The sequence below is a fragment of the Colossoma macropomum genome, unplaced genomic scaffold, assembly GCF_904425465.1.
Source record: "Colossoma macropomum unplaced genomic scaffold, Colossoma_macropomum, whole genome shotgun sequence".
In the NCBI taxonomy this organism is placed as follows: domain Eukaryota; kingdom Metazoa; phylum Chordata; class Actinopteri; order Characiformes; family Serrasalmidae; genus Colossoma; species Colossoma macropomum.
In genome coordinates this window covers 22,318,245-22,336,058 of record NW_023494806.1, presented here as the reverse complement: position 1 = coordinate 22,336,058, position 17,814 = coordinate 22,318,245, and the positions used below count along the sequence as shown (strand labels likewise).

Here is a 17,814-nt window from a genome sequence, read left to right as displayed (position 1 = left end):
ATTTCATAAATGAGCAAGTGACACCTAATCAAAAGGATGTGGGGGCGGGGGCCCCATAGTCTAGCTCTTTGCACATTTGACTTGAGTTTCTTGTCAGATTGCATCTGGAATTTGTAGAACACTTCCATATTGACAAAGATAACATTTACATGAACCACGCTGCTCCGAGTGTGGCTCCCTAGCACTTTTCTATTTGGGGAAGAAGGGGACCGTCACCATTTCACATTTCATTTCCACAGGTTTAATTGATCGAGAAAGTAGAAGTAGAAAAGAAACAAATAAGACCTTTACATTTTGGCAAGTAACAACTCTTCAAAATGAACATATTTACATGGCGCAAGAAAATAAAATCACCTACTAACTAAAACAATTGCATTAATTCCCTAAAAGTGTTTCACATAAAAACCTACAGCACACTTATGTAGGCAACTCATTCATGCCCTAGCCTCATTCAGGCTGTAATACATTTCCTTTATCTCAGTTGACCAGCACTTCACTGCACTGGCTAGTGCACTTCACTGAGCAACAGTGCAGGAGAGAGTCTTGTAGAAGTAAACTGATGAGACAATGATGGATCTTCTAAAACCACTTCTGTATAACGGAGTTCTGTTCCCATTAAACCAGTGGGTAGCTGGCTGCAGTAGCAATGCCACAGTGGTTGTGTCTGTCCTTGGCCATGTAGATGTATCCTTTGTCTCCCCAGTTCTCACTCCAGCTGCAAACAAAACAAGTCATAAGTGTATGGAATTCCTCCACCATTTACCTTAAACAACTATAAGGAAGTCAATGCTCTTAAACATATAGAATGGAACCAACTCTCATACCTGTTCTTGACAATCCAGTACTTCTTGCCATCTACATTTTCACCCTGGAACCCGTAACCGACCACCAGAACACCATGGTCCAGTTCCTCGCTACTGCAGTCCTTCTCATAGTAGATACCTGAGAAGAATCAACGCCAGATGTACATTAAAGGACAGCTGGTATCAGGGTACCTTTCTAGTATGCTTGCTTTCACTAGACTGGTACACAAGTAATTTATCAAGCCATCAGTCAGTATTTGACACTAGTCTAAAATTGTCTGCTATATCTAAGAATTCAGAACAGGCTAATTTTTTTTGGCTAATGTCAATAAGCCCAACAAGTATGAAAGACTGTGCAACTCACCCGACTGGTAGAACTGGAAGGACTCATGTCCAGCATCAATGGCCACAGACACTGGGCCGACTGCAGCTACGGCCTTCATCAGAGCATGCTCCTTTCCACTGGGGACGTCCACATAGCCAGTGTCATTAGCCACGCTGTTCTTGGGATCATACTGGCAGGGCTGGTCATCCTAAAACAGAAGGTAATAGCATGCTTAAACAGATTATATATTTCCTACATTTACCAAAAAGAAATACTACTTTTTATTGTCTGAATAACCTATTTAACTCCACTAAGTTTAGAATTATTCTGTTATGTTTTATACATATTCAGTAACTACAATGTGATTCAGTAACTTCTGTAAAGCTATTTAGGTTTGTAATTATGATACTGAGGAACTGAAGTGTAGGCCTAAATACAGACCCTTGCAGTTTAAGAAGATAGCACTAGATTCCTTCACCTGACTGACACCTGGAGACACTTTACTGTTAGTAACAAGGGTGGGGGGGGGACTAGACTTACGGTTCCAAGGTAAGGGTAGGAGTCCTCTGAGTCCAGGCCACCTTGGTCCTTGATGTACTGAAAGGCCTGGTCCATGAGCCCTCCGTTGCAGCCCTCATTACCTTCAGGACGGGAACAGTCCACCAGGTTCTGCTCACTGAGGGACACCAATTTGCCCGTCTTTCTGAACTGCTGGCCCTCCATGGCTCCAGTGGTGCTGAAGGCCCAGCAAGAACCACACTGACCCTAATACAACAACACAGGACATCAATACAACTCACTCATCCCAAAAATACTTATTTCAAATGTAGGGCACCCAAACTTCTCTACAGCTTCACTGCACTTCTATAGTCTGTGTCCCCATTAGTTCTCACCAACTATCCATTACAGAATTCTTTGTCCTTCACTGCATAGCTGCCTACTGCATACACATTTAGTTCTTTTTTGGCACCAATGTGGTCAGACCAGTTTTGACCTATAGAGCGTTAAACAAAAGCCTGAGACTCTGAAACGAAACTCAGACATGCATACTGAACCACAATCTCACCTGATCTTTAACAGGGGTGACGTATCCTTTCTCTCTCCAGTCCACCTGGGCTGGGGCCTCCAGGAAGTTGGGCTCCATGAACAGGGACCCCCTGACTTTCCTCTCCTTCTTGTGCTTGTAGCCATTCATGAGCTGCCTGAACTCCTCGTGGGTCTGCAGAAATGAGCCAACTCAGTGAATACTAAAAGCTAGGTGCATGTTTGAATAAGTATTCAAATAGAAGTTTTTTTTTTTTTCCCCTGCAACCATACCACAAGGATTTCCCAATCTTACCATGTCTCCAAAGTGGTTCATTCCCAGGCGATAAGTGTGCGTGCCCAATGAGTGTTCGAGGTTGTGCAACTCAATCTTTTTCAAGTTCTTCTCCCAAATCATTCTCCTCCATCCCTCTTCATTCTGCAATTAGAGATGTGAGACTTAGTCCAGGAGAAAAACAAGCAAAAACCAGAACAAAAACACACACGTTGGGGTGAAAAAGGATCTGAAACAAACCTCTTGGTATTTTTTACTGTGCCATTTCTTCCACTGCTCCCAATGGTCATCTAGTTCACGGTCCAGACTTGGTGCAGCGAATACTGCGCTGAGGCACACCGCAAAAAGTGGCAGATACATCTTCATGACGAAGGAGCTGAAAACAAGAGCAACAGGGCCTTAGTCACAGGTGGTTTCTCCAGTCATCAGCTATGTCATCAGACATAATAGAAACCTTACTGTAAAAGGGTAGAGGTGTAAAAAAGCTGCTCATTTTTGATTCTATAGCATTTTCGATGCCATTCAAATATCAATATTTTGTGTTCAAAATGTCTCAACTCTAAAGCTCTGAGTATTAAAACTTGTTTCTATATAGCTATATTCACACTACACTGACTGGCGTAGAAAAACTAATGAAAGGCCATGCATTTTGTGCAAAACAGTCAATGCAAATACAGAAAAAAATTAGTACATCTGCATTTTCAAACCTTTCAAAAAAAAATAAATAAAAAACGAATGCATAAAACATAAAAGGTGCAAATATCTAAATGTAGTCTGACACTAAGCATTAACCATCACGAGGTTTCCTCTGAAGGCGCATCTCTGTAGATTTAAACGTGGTTAATTCAGTTGATGCCGAGTTACAGTGATAGTCAGCCCCGTACAAAGGGGGCTATTTTGACCAAAATGCTAATGCTAACACTGAAAAACTAGCTGACTAACAGGGCTGGTTTCACGGACCACCTCAGCGCTGATTCCCGTTTCATCGATCTGTAACGTTATCAAAATTAGTGTTACATCAGACTTTAGGCAATTTCGAAATAGAGACCAACACACGGAGCGAAAACGACAACGACATTAAACTCCGAGAGACACAGACAGTCTGAGGGGCTTCGACAAACAGCCCGTTCGTGTGAACCAAGTTAGCCTAAAGCTTCTCCACAGGATCCACAGGATAGAGCCGCGGTGTAAACACACATTCCCCGTAGACAAAGCTGAACGCTATAATTTTACATTGGTTTGGGTACTGTTTCTGAAATAACGCCATAAAATCGATTATGCGTAAAAATGTCCCGCTTTCTATCGTTACTCTGGCCTGTAAACAAGTAAACAAGGCGCTGTTCTTCTCCGTCGCAGTTTACGACGCCGGGCTGATCCCAAACCGCTTTCCCAGGAAAACGAAACAAAGACCGAAACCCAGGGCGCGGAAATCGAGAAAAGGAAGGAAATTAAATAAAAAGGACATTTATCTGGTTGTAATATTTACACTGGAATTGTTTTGCTGGAAAAAAAAATCGACAAAAAGGCCGTAAGTTGTCAACAAAGCGCCTGACTTTGTTAAAACTGCTAACCGTGGACTGTGAAAACCGTCATTACAAAATGAGGCTGAGATTAAAATAAGACAATATTAAGAAAGAGGAATATTTTAAAAAGCAACACAATGGAGTAAACAATCCTAACGTTATTACATAAAAAGCAAGTGTGTAATGCTAGAAGACCCATTACCGATCACAAACCAGCTGAAAAACAACACCAGCGGATAGTTATTTCAAACGTCCTCTTACCTTTCGAGGGTAAACTCGGGGAAAAGTATTCTCAGAAATATTCTCAGCTGGAACCAACAGCCAGTTTATATAGCGTGGCTATCGGTATGTAAATCGGCGCTTTCTGATTGGCTCAGACAGGTGTCTACACGTTCTCTTCGCCCACATGAACTCATCATTTAGCATGTGATCTGGGAGCACGTGACTGCTTCCAGCAGATGACGGGATTTTATCTTTCTTTTCTACTAACGGGTTTACAAGATCCGAGTTTCTCTGAGAAGCTCGCGTTTAATCAGTGTTTGCAAATGTAGTCCAGTATCGATGCGCTATGTGAGCCATTATTTGCAAACAGTTCACTCAATATGGGCATTTAATAGAAAACTGCAGCTTATTACTCATTTAAATGCTCTGATCACAGGTTATAGCACAATGTATAGCATAGTAACAGGCACTGAAAGACCAAGCCACTCTTTTATTCAGCTTCCCACCAAAATTATTTTGTATTTAAATCTGTTGACTTGTACTTATGTTTGCTTATTTGGAAAGAATACACTTGTAAGCATCAGATTAAAATGGATAATCCAGGGCTGTTTCTGAACGTTTGGGGGCCCTAATGGCTGGAGGCTCCAACAAACATCTTTGTATTTTCTTTTGTTTGCAAGTACTAAACAATAATTAATACCTAAACAATGTGAGGAAGTCTCTGGACTTTACTGGGATTTTTGACAAATAATATTAAATTTATTTTTGGAAAAAAAAAAAACCCTTATCCACCCTATTCTAAACAAAACATGGCTAAAAACACCTGATTTTTGTAAAGTACCTGCTTTTTGCTTTACATGGTCAACAAATATCCCCAGACTTCATAGAAGAATGTTAAAGCTAATGTAAGCTAATGTAAAAAAGATTTCCAAGGAATTTTGGTGAATTTCTATTGGTCAGTCCATCAAGAAGTGTTCACATAATGTAAAGGGAAGCTGTGTTCAAAGGATTTAAAAAATAATAATAAAATTTAAGATACTTTTATTTCTTTCTCGAAAGGGATGATATGCATCATTTATCATATTTCAATCCTGCATGTGTACGCAAGCAAAGCCAGCAGTCCACCTATTAGCACATCTTTCACTTTCAGACATAAACATGATTGACTTTGTCTTGACCAAAAATGCTAAACCCTAGCACATTGCTTCTTGGTCAAACTCCTGACTTAACATTGCGTTCCAGACTGACCCATGATGTCAATATGGGATCAGCTAAACCAATTGACATACAAACACCACAGAAAAACAAAGACCCTTTAACAGCTGGTGAGGGATTTTCAAAAGGGCTGTTCAATAGCGTCAGTGAATTAGAACTATTAGAGCAAAACGACTGATGCTGAAATGTAAGATGTGAATTTGGTGGCAAGTTATGATTAATATGCATCAGGCAAATGATCTTCAATCAATCAGGTGGTCCAGATAGAAAAACAGATGAGCATGTGATCTGATCACACATACGTCAGAGAGCTAATAAAGACACCCAAAATTGCTTAATGGTGATAAGCTTATCACTGTTGCTTGTGGACAGTGGACCCGATGTAATCCCATTATATGTGACTGTTAGAGCATTCAACTCAATCTGTTCTTAAGGTGGCTTCATAATTTGGTGGAAATGGCTTGAGGCTTCAACAAACATCTTTGTCTTCTTCTGAATAGATGATTAAAGGATTAAGTGATTAGCATTAGGTTTGTAAGCAAACCTGAAATAAATCAAAATGTATCCTGTAACAAATGATAAATCAGCACAAACATGTGAAATGGTATCTAGTTTCAAATAACAATGTAACTGATATGTGTATGCTTTGTATAGTTTTATCTAGTGTTAAAAACGACTGTAGCCCTTTGAAACAGGCGAAAGCTAACTGCTGCTGTCTGGCGTTAGCTGGTGCTAGCTGTTGTTGACCTCAGAATTTGCAAGTGTAGCCAGTAACAACTGACAAATCAGCACAAATATATCAAAATTCATCTTGTTTCAATTGAAACTTTAACTGGTCAGTGTACCACAAAATTGAAATGAATTATGTAGTGTTTAAAAAGACAAATCCATATCCTTTTGAAACAGGCAAAACTAGCTAACTTAGCCTATTGCTGAGAACTTTAGAATATATCAGAATGTAGCCTGTAAAAATGGACAAATCAGCACGAATATATCAAATTCATCTGGTTTCAAATGATATTGTAACTGATCGGTGTAAAAAATTCCAATGAACTATTTAGTGTTAAAAAAAGACAAATCTACATCCTTTTGAAACAGGCAAAACTAGCTAACTAGTGTTAGCCTAGCAGCTGACAACTTCAGGATACATCAGAATGTAGCCTGTAAAAATGGACAAATCAGCTCAAACATATCAAAATTGATCTAATTTTCAATGAAAATGTGGCTGATATAAATTAGCTGCTTTGTAATTCAAAAGCCTTTATGAAATTTAATGAAGTTTAAAAAAGCGGATCTATTTAAAAAGCTTAACAGAGTAGCTGTTGACTTGTTCCATTTGACGTAATTGATATGTGCACCAAAGTTGTTTTTAAAACTGTTTTACATTATTTTACACAGAACATAATGCTCTGTCTCAGTGTTAAGCAAAAGCTAACTGTGCTAGCTGCTGACAACTTGAAATTCAAGTTGTCTGTGTTTACCACAACACAAACCGAGAAGATATACGAGACCACTGAGGCACGTACTGTATATAGACCTATATGCAGAAGACATGCATTATTTGTGGAAATGGATACAGTTACCACAATATAGAGTCTAAGGGCTCCATCTTAAGGAAGATGAAGTAATATGTAGGTTAATTCCCCCAATTTTTAATATTTCCTAAAATACTAAAAACCTAATGTTCAAACAGTAAATGTGAATAGTATGCCATTCTTGCAACAATAAACATTTATGTGAGGAAAAAAAAAAAAATTCTGTGATATAAGAACAAGCTAGCTCCTTTTTTTCTTTTGAAAATGCTAGGTGTCATTTGCATTATGTTAAAATCTCATACCATATTTTAACACAATGCAGTTTATACCAAATAGAAATTTCATGATGACCAATAGAGATGGCCCAAAATTAACTGGAAAGAAATCCTAGCCTTAAGTTAAAACACCACAAGCCACAAGCTTGCATACTAGTCACAATATAACAATAACAATAGAAACTATACAATATGATATGCTGTGATCTATTTTTGACACTATACAATGTTGTATTGTTACATCCCTACATTCTGGAGATAATAGGGTTTGTCCCAAAAAGGACGACATGCTTTTTCTCATTGTGCTAATCTACATTAGCAGAAGCAACAACCCTCTAGTTCTTGATCTTGAATTTAAACTCCTTACATTTTTGCTTTAGTTTTATCTAGATGTTATATTATTCTGAACTGAATGACCTGTAGCTTACGTACTTGGCCAAGCTGCACAATTTCAAATGTTACAATAAATGAGAGGTTCTTTAACTCACTTTCTCAGCGTGATGTTACATAACCACCAGTTATTACACTGTTACATTTGCGCACTACAAGCTACTGTTATAAAATTTCAGCAGAACGAGTCAGAAGAGCACTGAAATTCACTTCAGACAAACATGCTTACACCTACAGAAGAGACAATTTATAGGAAGAAAAGTAGAGGCGAGAAGTATTTGTTGCTCTCTAAGCAGGACAGGCACAGACATGCCATGCCAATCCCTCAAAACTGACAAAGCACATGACAGTTTATTCATTTACCCATGCGCAAATGGGTTCCTTGGAATGATGTAATAGGAGAACCACTTTGGGTTCCCTAAAATGAGTTGTGTGAGTATGAAGAACTCTTTGAAGTGTCAAGAACTTCCACATGATGTTAGTTTTATAACAGAGGTGCCCAAACGTCTTGTCTTGCAGGGCCAAAGTGCAATGTCTGTGGTGGGCAGAGGGCAAAACAATATACAAATAAAAAAAGGTAGTCAGGTTTAAAATAGAATAGTATTTTCTAACATTACACTGCATTTTGCAAAAATACCATTCAAAAGTAAAATAAGAGTAAAATACAATATATATGTATATATATCGCTGCTGTCGGAAGAAAATCTCCATCTTTGTCGTTTTTCAGTTTTTGACATAATTTGAAAATGCCTGTTGACCTTTACATTGTGTGTAGATTTCATGATGAATGGACCAAAAGAAACGATGCAAAATTACTTGGAAAATAGTCTGGTTCCACTGACTTACATTAAAAGTAAAGCACGTTTTTTCCTTCTCCTGTAAAGTAGATATAGTACAGCGATATAGTATAAAAATATGTTTATTCTCCCATTTGGTGAATGAACACATAAGCAGTGGGTGAGGGGAAGGGGTAAGGTAACTTTCTGGCAGGCCAAAGCAAACGATCTCACGGGCCAACTTTGGGCAGCTCTGTTCTATACTGATAAAAGTTTTTTTTCCTTAGAGCCTTACATTCAAGCCAAGAACCAATGATGAACCTTTATTTTTCAAGTGTGCATTTCCCCACTTATCTAAACTAGTCTAGTCTCAGGCCTCTATAATAGGAGCGGTAAGGCAGAAGTAATAATGGCTGGAATTCCAAGCACAGCACTTTTCTAACAACTTGAAATGTGTCACAAAAACATCTGTTATCACGACAGGCTAATCAGCAAGGGAGACAAGTTTTACTGATCCAACTCCAATGATTGTTCTTAGAAAAAAAGGGATAAAAAAACACTTCTTTTGAAACCTTGACACAAAAGGAACACGGCACAGTGTTGTCAGGTAAACAATTTATTATAAAAATGTACTACACCGTTTTTAAAGGAAGTATTAAGACATGGCATTCAGAGACATGCTTTAAGAATATAATATAAATAGAAGAAAAAAAGTCTTGTGCAAAGAGATGACTGTACAAAGTCTTAAATACACCTGGCTCGTTCTCCACTAATGAAGCCCACAGGAGTTTCTATAGGGGGCAACACAAGCCTCAATGAGTGAAAACAGAGAAAGAGACTGCGCAGTAATACATAGACTCCATCACAATATAAAAAAATGTGCCTTCTGGAATGAGAACATTAGGATGCACCTTTTCCCTTTCTTGTTTTAAGCTGGTGTGAAGGAGAAACGATGGAGAGGTGGGGGAAACAGGAGGTCTGCTGGAAGTTATTAGTTACTTTTTTAAAAACCTGTAACTGAGATCCCTTGTGTCCTTGAGAGAGAAAAAGAGAGAGAGATAAAGCAAAAAGAAAGAAGGAAAGTAAAAGAAACATAGAATGAATGAGATAAAGCAAGACAGAGTGACAAAACGAGTAAAAGAAAGGAAATACAGAGTAAAAGACATTGCTAGAGAGAAAATTTGAGAGTAAGAGAAAGAGAAAATAGAGGAGAAAGAGATAAAAAAGAGTGAGAGGAAGAAAAAGAGACAGATGAATCATAGATGAGGGAACTTGTTTTTTTTTATGAGCCACGGTCATAGTGGTCAACAGATGTAAAGCACTGTTATGACTGAATGTATCAGCTTATTGTGATTTTGACCTCAGTGCAAAAACTGACACAATTCATAAATCTTCCCTTAAATAGGGTCATTCTTTTGGTGTAAAAGTTCCACAAAAGAGCTTAGATGGCTCACAGTCAAGTAAGTACGACAAACATGTTCTAAAACCGAACCTGTCTCAGCTCCTCATGGACGGTGTTAACAAGTGAGAAACAGAAAAATATATTTTAAAGCTGACGACTGTAACAATATTCAGATCATGCTTCAAAACACACAGCAGCCAAAGTCATTGTTTAAACTGAAACCACATTAGTAATGGAAATTGCTTTAAAACATTGAATTTTTGTTTCCTGTTAAATAAGGAATGCATGTGTAGTTTACAATAGCTCAATATATCATTAACATTGTCTGGATCAGACTTTTGCAATAAAATGAATATAAAAGTGAACAATGTCAAAGCAAATCCTGAACTAAAGCAAAGACAAAAAAGTACTTTGTGGCTTAGCATGTTCTTAAAACTGCGAACAAACTTTTGGCCCTTTGATTAACTAGATCAAATTTGTTGCTGCACAACATCGAAGCGGAATGTATAACGTTTATGTGCTTGTCTCTCATTTTAAACCCTGTCTGTAGGAACATGCCATTTAAGACGTGATGAGGTACCTACGAATAATTTAAAGGGAATTTGTTTGGCTACTCTTTGAGATGTGGCTAAAACAGTTCTTTAATTGCTTTAAAACTAAAAATAATAATAAAAGCTTGGTGAAATCATAATAAAAGCTCAGTGAATTTCCAATATGGATACTTTTCCAGCATCAAGTGGTATGCTAATAACTTTAGCATACAATAAACTAATCTCTCTGTCATAAGCAATAGGTTCTGGGATTTGAAGGGGCAAAAACTTAAATACTGACATGAACTTATTTTAGTAAGGGGCATTAGGCATGTCCAAGATGGCTCATTGACAATGGCTTACCATCTTAAAGGCACTCAACTGCTTGAATCATTACCAAGTAATGGGGCCAAGCACTCAACTATCCATCCTTGTGACGTCAAATCGTGTATAAACCACATTACAATATCTAAATGTATAAAAGAATCCAAAACGGAGAAATTCTCCATCATTTCCGATGAAAGTTTTCCTTGATGTTGTGAGACTTCAACCAAAAAACTTGAGAAAAATTATTCGCAAAGTAGGCACCCTCTGAGAGTTCCCTCAGAGGAATGAAACATTCAGAAAGAGCAGGGTAGGAAGATTTGATGTGTACAAAGTATTCCAACTTCACAGACTCCAGTCTTGGGTTAACAAGAGACTTTGAGAGTTAACAACACTCCACGGGTTAAATTGCACATGTTCCTCCATGCATGTAGGTGGCACTCTAGCGTGAGATGACTGAGCTGATGGAGTTATAAGACGTCCCGCCACCGTTGCAGACCGGGCCGTAGGGTTCTGGTGGCGTGCCCAGGCTGTCTACGCTCACCCGAAACACCGGCGCCGCTTTTAGGAGGAAATCTGCAGCGTCGCGGCGGCCAAGTTCTCGTAGCTTAGCAACCAGAACACCTATGGTAGAGTCTGAACGTTGGCTCCACTCATGAAGGAGTGCTGCAGTGGGGCTCGGGACAGAGAAAGGGTCTGCAGGAGGAGTTCCGTTAGTGCCTGTGCTGTATTTAGCAGCAAGCTCGCTAAGACCCAAGTTCATTGCTAGCAGACACCAGTCCTTACCAAGGGCATCAGGAGGGTCCAACATGCGACAGAGCTTCCGTCTGGCCAGGTGGCTGACCTCAGCAACTGGAACGTCCCCACCGAGGCTCCCCCGCTTGTAGACGTTGGTGCAACCAAGCGTCACAATGCTGCTAAAGCTCTCGCGGTAGCCGCCCATGGTGTTAGCTAGAGCGTTCTCGCCACGAGCCTGAGCTCTGAAGAAGTCTCTGGGCTGGTAAAGCATGATGGGGCCATGGTGTTCCCGCAGTTGCTGAGGGCTCAAGTAATGGCGGGCGGTTAGCAGGCCTGGCAGTGTTGCGGTTAAGAGCCCCTCCGCCATGCCACACAATGTGTCCAACAGAGCGTAGCAACGGCCACGTTCCGATTCTGGCCCTCTAATTTGTACCTCTACACCCTGTCCATGGTTTACCAGCAGCACCAGGGCATCAGCCCCACCAAGTCCTATACGAGCTCCTCCACTCCACAGCCTCACTTCCTCAGCCTCCGCCTCGGGCCTCTGCTGCCTGCTCCAGCGACACAGGTTCACCTGAAGCTTGTGGAACAAGCCACAAGGGAATGGGGTCAAGTGCTCGGCCGGGACTATGCGGGCTCCGCCGTACAGCAAGGTGTCCTGTACCTCTTCATCTTCTTCATCGGTCCAGGAACGCTGCAAGCCACCTGTGCGGATCAGAGCAGGGACGTCCACCATACCTGGGTTGGCCAGGTCTCGGGCACAAACATCCATAGCATCCAGGATCTGGAGAAGCTCGTCCACATCTCCCTCAGAGACTAGAGTCTGGAGCTCTTCCTGACGGTAGCGTCCCCTGTAGTGGTGGATGGCTTTGGGGGTTTCGATGGAAAGGAGCTTGCCAAGAACGTTGGTACAGAACCAGCGAGGGTCTAAGAGAACCACATCTTGCACAGTTTCACTCTGCATGATATTGATCTAAGGCACAGAAAAAAAAGAGAGCAATGAGAAAACTATTCAAGCTGAGTCATTACTGGTAATCTTTTCCTTAGAATGTCGATGCATTTGTTCCTGGAATTGTGTAGTGATGTTTCATAACTGCATAGAATAAAAAGAGCCAGAGAGAACAAACAAATTCCACAGACTCCACTCATCGACCAGAAAACTACTCCCACATGAACAAACCATGACTCTACACTTCCATCTAGTGGACAGAAAAATAGTCTTTTTTTCCTGAGACACTTCACAGTAAAAGCAATTAAAAGTGGTTGAATAACTGTTTTAGGAAATGTCCTTCAGAGGACAGTGCAATAACATTCTTACATAACATGCCAGATGACTAACTCTCTGGCGTTTGTCCGCCAGCTCTGTTGTTGTTACACTGCTAACACAGTGTAGGAGGTGTAATTGGAAGAATAGAGGGATAGCTATTCAACCAAAGCCACCCACAACTCACCCATTATGATACACACAAATACATGCATGTTTGTAGACATACTAGGCACTTAATATGGATGTGCAATGGAAGTGAGATCCAAAGTTTAAAAAAGAGCCCCATTCACTTCTACAGTTCATGACTAACTTGGAATAGATATTAGAGTCCAATTCATTCAGTGAGGCACAGTGACATGTACATGTAGACTATACATTCAAACCCACACAGTCAAAGTAGCACCATGTACTGTGTACACTTACTGGTCACTTACTGTTTTTTTTTTTTCTAATTTCTGCATAACTTTTTTACATGATTATTAAGACATAAACAAAGTCATTCAGAGTGGTTTGATGTGAAATGCTCCATTCTAGAGAAATTGAAGTTAGAACTGTTCACAGTGGTGATAGGACATCTAAAAGGTTTAATGCCTCTAAAAGCTCCCTCACAGAAAGTTATTACATGAAATGGTTACAATTATGCTTTTTGGTGCCTAAAAATTGTTTTTTGATATAAAGTTTTGGCCTAAAACATATATGATGGGCTCCAAAAGTCTGAGACCACATTGAAAATCTGAGATTTAGCAAAATAAAAATACAAAGGTTCTAGGTCCTGGTTCAGATTTGACCAAAATTGTGACATTGACCATGTTAAGCACTTTGTACTAAAAGGTCAGACTTTTTTGAGTCTTATCTCTTCCAATGATGCGTGTTCAGATGAGGTGATCTATTTGTCAGAGGCTTTTGCACAAATTTGCGGAGACAGTATCAGCTCAAATGCACACTGCTTTTGAAGCAAAAGAGTGACACATTGTACCAAATACTAAGAAATCCTGAAATGTAAATATTTCAAAAGATTCTACTTTTCACTCAAATTGTTATGCTGATATTATAATTTGTAATGGAACTTAAATGAGAAAACAATGCAAAACAGAAGCATTTGAACTGGTGATTTCAGACCTTTGGGCCCCACTACATATATTTTTGAAACAATATTACTTTTTTTTTTTATTATTTATTCAAGGTGGAGAGGTACATGAAGAGCAAAACAGTCCTGAAGGAAAACAGACTTACCTCTATTGTACCATAAACATCACTAAAAAAACTGGTTGTTCACTGGTTGTTTTGATAGTACAATTATTAGATTTATGTTGTAGACCCCTGATTCCCATCATTACCACTGTAAATAAACTAATGAATTTCTCTACAATAAACTATTTCTCAACAATTTAACTATACAGACAGTTCAGTCCTGGTGATCTAGTGCCCTGGAGAGTTTAGCTCCTACTAGTGCTGGTTAATATGTCATCTAAACTGTTGTACTGTGATAATGATTTACTGTGATACTGCTTATCAAATTTAGATATGATTAAATAATTGATAGATAATGGGCAGGAGTATAACAATATATTCAGCCCATGATTTGATCTGATCCAAGATTGTGGGTTTAAGATTCAGTATTCTCACATTATTTTATATAAAACTTTTTGTTACTGCTTGAAAAAAGAAGTGCTGCAGTGAGTTGTTAATTGGTGTTGATCGTTTGTAAACAATTGGATTCAAAGAATACAACTGCATGAATGGCATAATTAATGCACCATGCATTGTCAACGTTTTTGCCTTGCGCTATCACCATTACAACTGTAACACCCCTAATAATGAGCTTTATAATGTATGTAATTTGCTGGGTGTCTCGGATTGTTTTGAAAGAACCCACAAACCCATGAAACTACATTTTCTTTCTGGAAATGTTGTTTATATCTAGATAATAATGTGTAATGTTCCCTTTGGTGTAATTTTAAGAGAAGCAGAAAGGAAAAAAACAGTCCTATGAAAACAAGCTGTTTTAGGTTTGTAAGACATTCTTTCAGCATAGAGTTGCAGTACTCAGAAAGCTTGGGTTCATTATCCCTTATTAATGAAAATTCATCTGATACTGTGATCTATTCAGAAAATACTGTGATACCGCATTTTTCATAACTGCCCAGCGCCAGTTCCAACATACCCAGCTGTAATATTTAAAAGCTTCTAAAGCCCTTGATTAATCAGGTGTGTTAGTAACTTAACTCTGCGGGGTGGTAGATAACCAGGACTGGATTTGGGCACCCCTGACGTAGAGGAGGCTGATTAAATTGTGCGGCAAACGATAGGCTGCAGTCAGTAATTATAAACCTACAAAGTGGTTTATAAACCTATGGGTCTGTGCAACAGCAGATACTACCGTTTTGTTTATTTAACTGCCAGTCAAAACAGCCAAGTTAAAGTTATTCATTTTTCAGCATCAGAAAGACAAGCGGAAAACACAAAACGCAAAAGAAAGTCCAACATGAAGTATAATATCAAATGTATTAGTATTTAATTTGTTCACTCTTTACTTTTCTGGCACTTTAACTCTTTCATCCTTCCAGTCTTAAAACCAAGGAGTTATAGGTGCATCCTCCCAACAAAAAGCTGTTCCCAAAAGAGCCACTGACATTATGTTCCCCTTCAAAGAGACACTAACATTCAAAACAAGCAACTACCCAAACACACGTCTTGCTAGTTTCTCTTTCATGGGCATCTAAAATAACTTATGAAGAAACTTCTGAGGATATTAGATATAAGCTAATCCATTTGCATTTGGAAGTAAATCAAAGGAAAATAAGTCGATAAACACGTGTTTCCTCCAGAGGTGTTCCTGTCTGTCCTTTCACTGTGACAAGACAACTCAACGCTATGGGTGTGAAAGGAAGTGTAGCTGTCAACACATCATTACTGAGAAAAGGAAATAACAAAACAAAAGAAAATTTACACTAGAACACTAAAACATGACATGTGGAGCTGAGATGTGGAGCAAGTTTTTGAGGAGTGATGAGTCTAAATTTGTAATTAGGATTAGTTGGACCAGCAGAAACAGAAAATGTAACCAACTTGAAAGACTGAACTTTGGAGGTGTGGAAAAATATATCTCTGCAAATTTCTTTGAAATACTGTTAAAGTAAGTCTCCTGAAAAGAATGAAAGCTCTAATAATGGGTGGACAAACTCAATACTGAAACAATGCTATTATATTTAGTTGTTGTGGCTATTTAGTATTTGACGGCCATTTTGACTGGAAATGAAATAAATGAAAAGTTGGTCTCTGACTTTTGCACAATACTGTATATGGAAGGTATACCTGATAAACTGTCCAATGAGTGTAGGTACAAGACTTTGTGCAGTCTTTGGAATTTATTGCTTAATGCCACATACACACACATATACACACACCTCTCCCATGCTGTGCAGCTGTAAGGCTAGTTCCCGCAGGTCCTCTTCGCTGACCAGAGGGTTGATCTGGTCCTGCACATCTGCCACAAACTGCTGCCAGGACATGAGCTGGTTTGGTCCAGTCACTTTACGCCACAAGGGCAGAGTGGACAACAGCTTCTCCGCCAGCAGGGTCATTGGCCTACAGCTCTGAAACAGAGAGAATGAGTGTCAGGAGAGACTGAAAGACCACATTTCTATTCCACCTTTAACAATCTGTCGGAATATTTCAGCCGATGCTCCTTTGCTTGAAGGTACGATGTTAACTAGAGTGAGAGACAGAAGGTAGAATATGACAGCGTGAAGGTAGACTTGAGTCACCAGGATCAGAAAGGCAGATCAGGCTGAGATGGCTGCAGGTATGTGTAGGAGGAAAAGAGAAAGAGTGATGTAGGAGGAGAGAGGGTCTCATTACAGAGAGTGTGTGGGATAGGCTTTGTGCTCTTTTGCTGTTTGTATATGTGCATGTGCATAAGAGAAGAGGACTAGAGGGCCTTGTTTAAAAGAGTGGGTTCAGACTGAGTCACAATGCACCACACAAATGCACACACACACACACACACACACACACACACACACACACACACACACGCCAGCAATTCTTCATTTCAGAAATGTTGATTTAAATTCCTTTCAAAAATCTGCTATTAAAATTTCAATGATGGGCAGATAATTGATATCAGATATGGAGATGATGCATAAAAGTGCTGATATTATGCACAATCTTTGTCTTTGCAGTTTTTATTGCTTTGCCTTTAATTAACAATTCTCTTTGTACAAACCTTCCACTTTATTATTAATTCAAAAATGGGCAGTGGGGTCCAAAAATGTGAGACCACATTGAAAAACTGGCATTTTTTTGACATGTAAAATGAAGAAGAAATATTTAGAATTCTGAAGTATTTTTAGATCAATATTCACATTTAAGTGAATTTGTGTCACTGACCATCTTAAGGCCTTTGTACAAAAAAGGTCAGTATGGTCAGTATTGTTTTTTCGTTTTATTCCTTTCATTGAGCTTGTGTTCCAGTGGACCAGACGTTACAAACGCCAATATCGATTCATCTGCAACTAGCTCACATTGGCTGATAATATTGGCATTATTGGTCGGGCTCTAGTTAATATCCAGCGGTTCTCTGTGCTTATTTGGTTGGAAACCGAATAACGGCAAACTAGCATGTTACAAATAACATTAAAAGTTAGTTCAGATAATTATAATAATTATAAGGTCAATATATTAGCTTCAGGTAAATTGAAAACTACAAGGTAAGGATTTGGCGACTGCCACTCCACAAAAGCTCAGTCATAAGGCCTATAAATCACTGCAGGGGCTGATAAGAAAGGTCTTACTGAGATGATGGAGTTGCGCAGCTCTAACAACAGGTTCCTCAGCAGCTTCATGTCTTTGGAGTTGGAGGCTCCGGCATCCATTATGAAGAGCTTCTCAGCTATCTGCAGATCATTCCCAAACCTGAGAGAAATTGCAATCAGTTTTACTGAAATATGAACTGAATGCCTTTAAGCTGCAAAATATGCAAAACATGGGGATCCACTTTCTGTACGCATCTTTAATATCGGCAAGTTTAACTGAATCAAACAAATAAATATATAAATTCTATATGAATACAAACTTTTAAAAAGATTTTTTCACAACACTGTAGACTGTGACCACCTTTTCATTCATTTACTTTCTAGTTACTCATAACATTATTACGTTATTCATAT

The 17,814-nt window shown here is 39.1% G+C and overlaps 2 protein-coding genes across 2 annotated transcripts in view; both read right to left on the bottom strand.

The window, feature by feature from the left end:
• Positions 1-225: 225 nt before the first annotated feature.
• ctsla (cathepsin La) lies at positions 226-4,354 on the bottom strand. Its single transcript, XM_036598953.1, has 8 exons — positions 4,231-4,354; positions 2,687-2,822; positions 2,468-2,590; positions 2,195-2,347; positions 1,669-1,893; positions 1,168-1,336; positions 825-942; positions 226-715 (listed from the first exon to the last, which is right to left on the bottom strand). Exons 2-8 carry the CDS (start codon positions 2,810-2,812, stop codon positions 616-618), a joined length of 1,014 nt encoding a protein of 337 aa, XP_036454846.1. The 5' UTR covers positions 2,813-2,822; positions 4,231-4,354; the 3' UTR covers positions 226-615.
• Positions 4,355-9,301: 4,947 nt separating this feature from the next.
• Positions 9,302-17,814, bottom strand: part of dapk1 (death-associated protein kinase 1) — a 101,459-nt gene continuing 92,946 nt past the window's right edge. Inside the window, exons 24-26 of the mRNA XM_036598347.1 lie at positions 17,440-17,560; positions 16,051-16,239; positions 9,302-12,349 (exon numbers count right to left, since the gene is read on the bottom strand). Coding sequence (XP_036454240.1) covers positions 11,081-12,349; positions 16,051-16,239; positions 17,440-17,560 — 1,579 coding nt within the window. The 3' untranslated portion in view covers positions 9,302-11,080. The remainder of the gene's footprint in view (positions 12,350-16,050; positions 16,240-17,439; positions 17,561-17,814) is intronic.

Excerpts from the sequence above, each read along its gene's own strand:
- ctsla (XM_036598953.1), bottom strand. The coding sequence starts at position 2,812 with ATGAAGATGTATCTGCCACTTTTTGCGGTGTGCCTCAGCGCAGTATTC. Across the intron at positions 1,894-2,194 it reads TCACCCCTGTTAAAGATCAG|GGTCAGTGTGGTTCTTGCTG; the intron begins GTGAGATTGTGG and ends TTGTTGTATTAG. Across the intron at positions 943-1,167 it reads CTTCCAGTTCTACCAGTCGG|GTATCTACTATGAGAAGGAC; the intron begins GTGAGTTGCACA and ends GATTCTTCTCAG.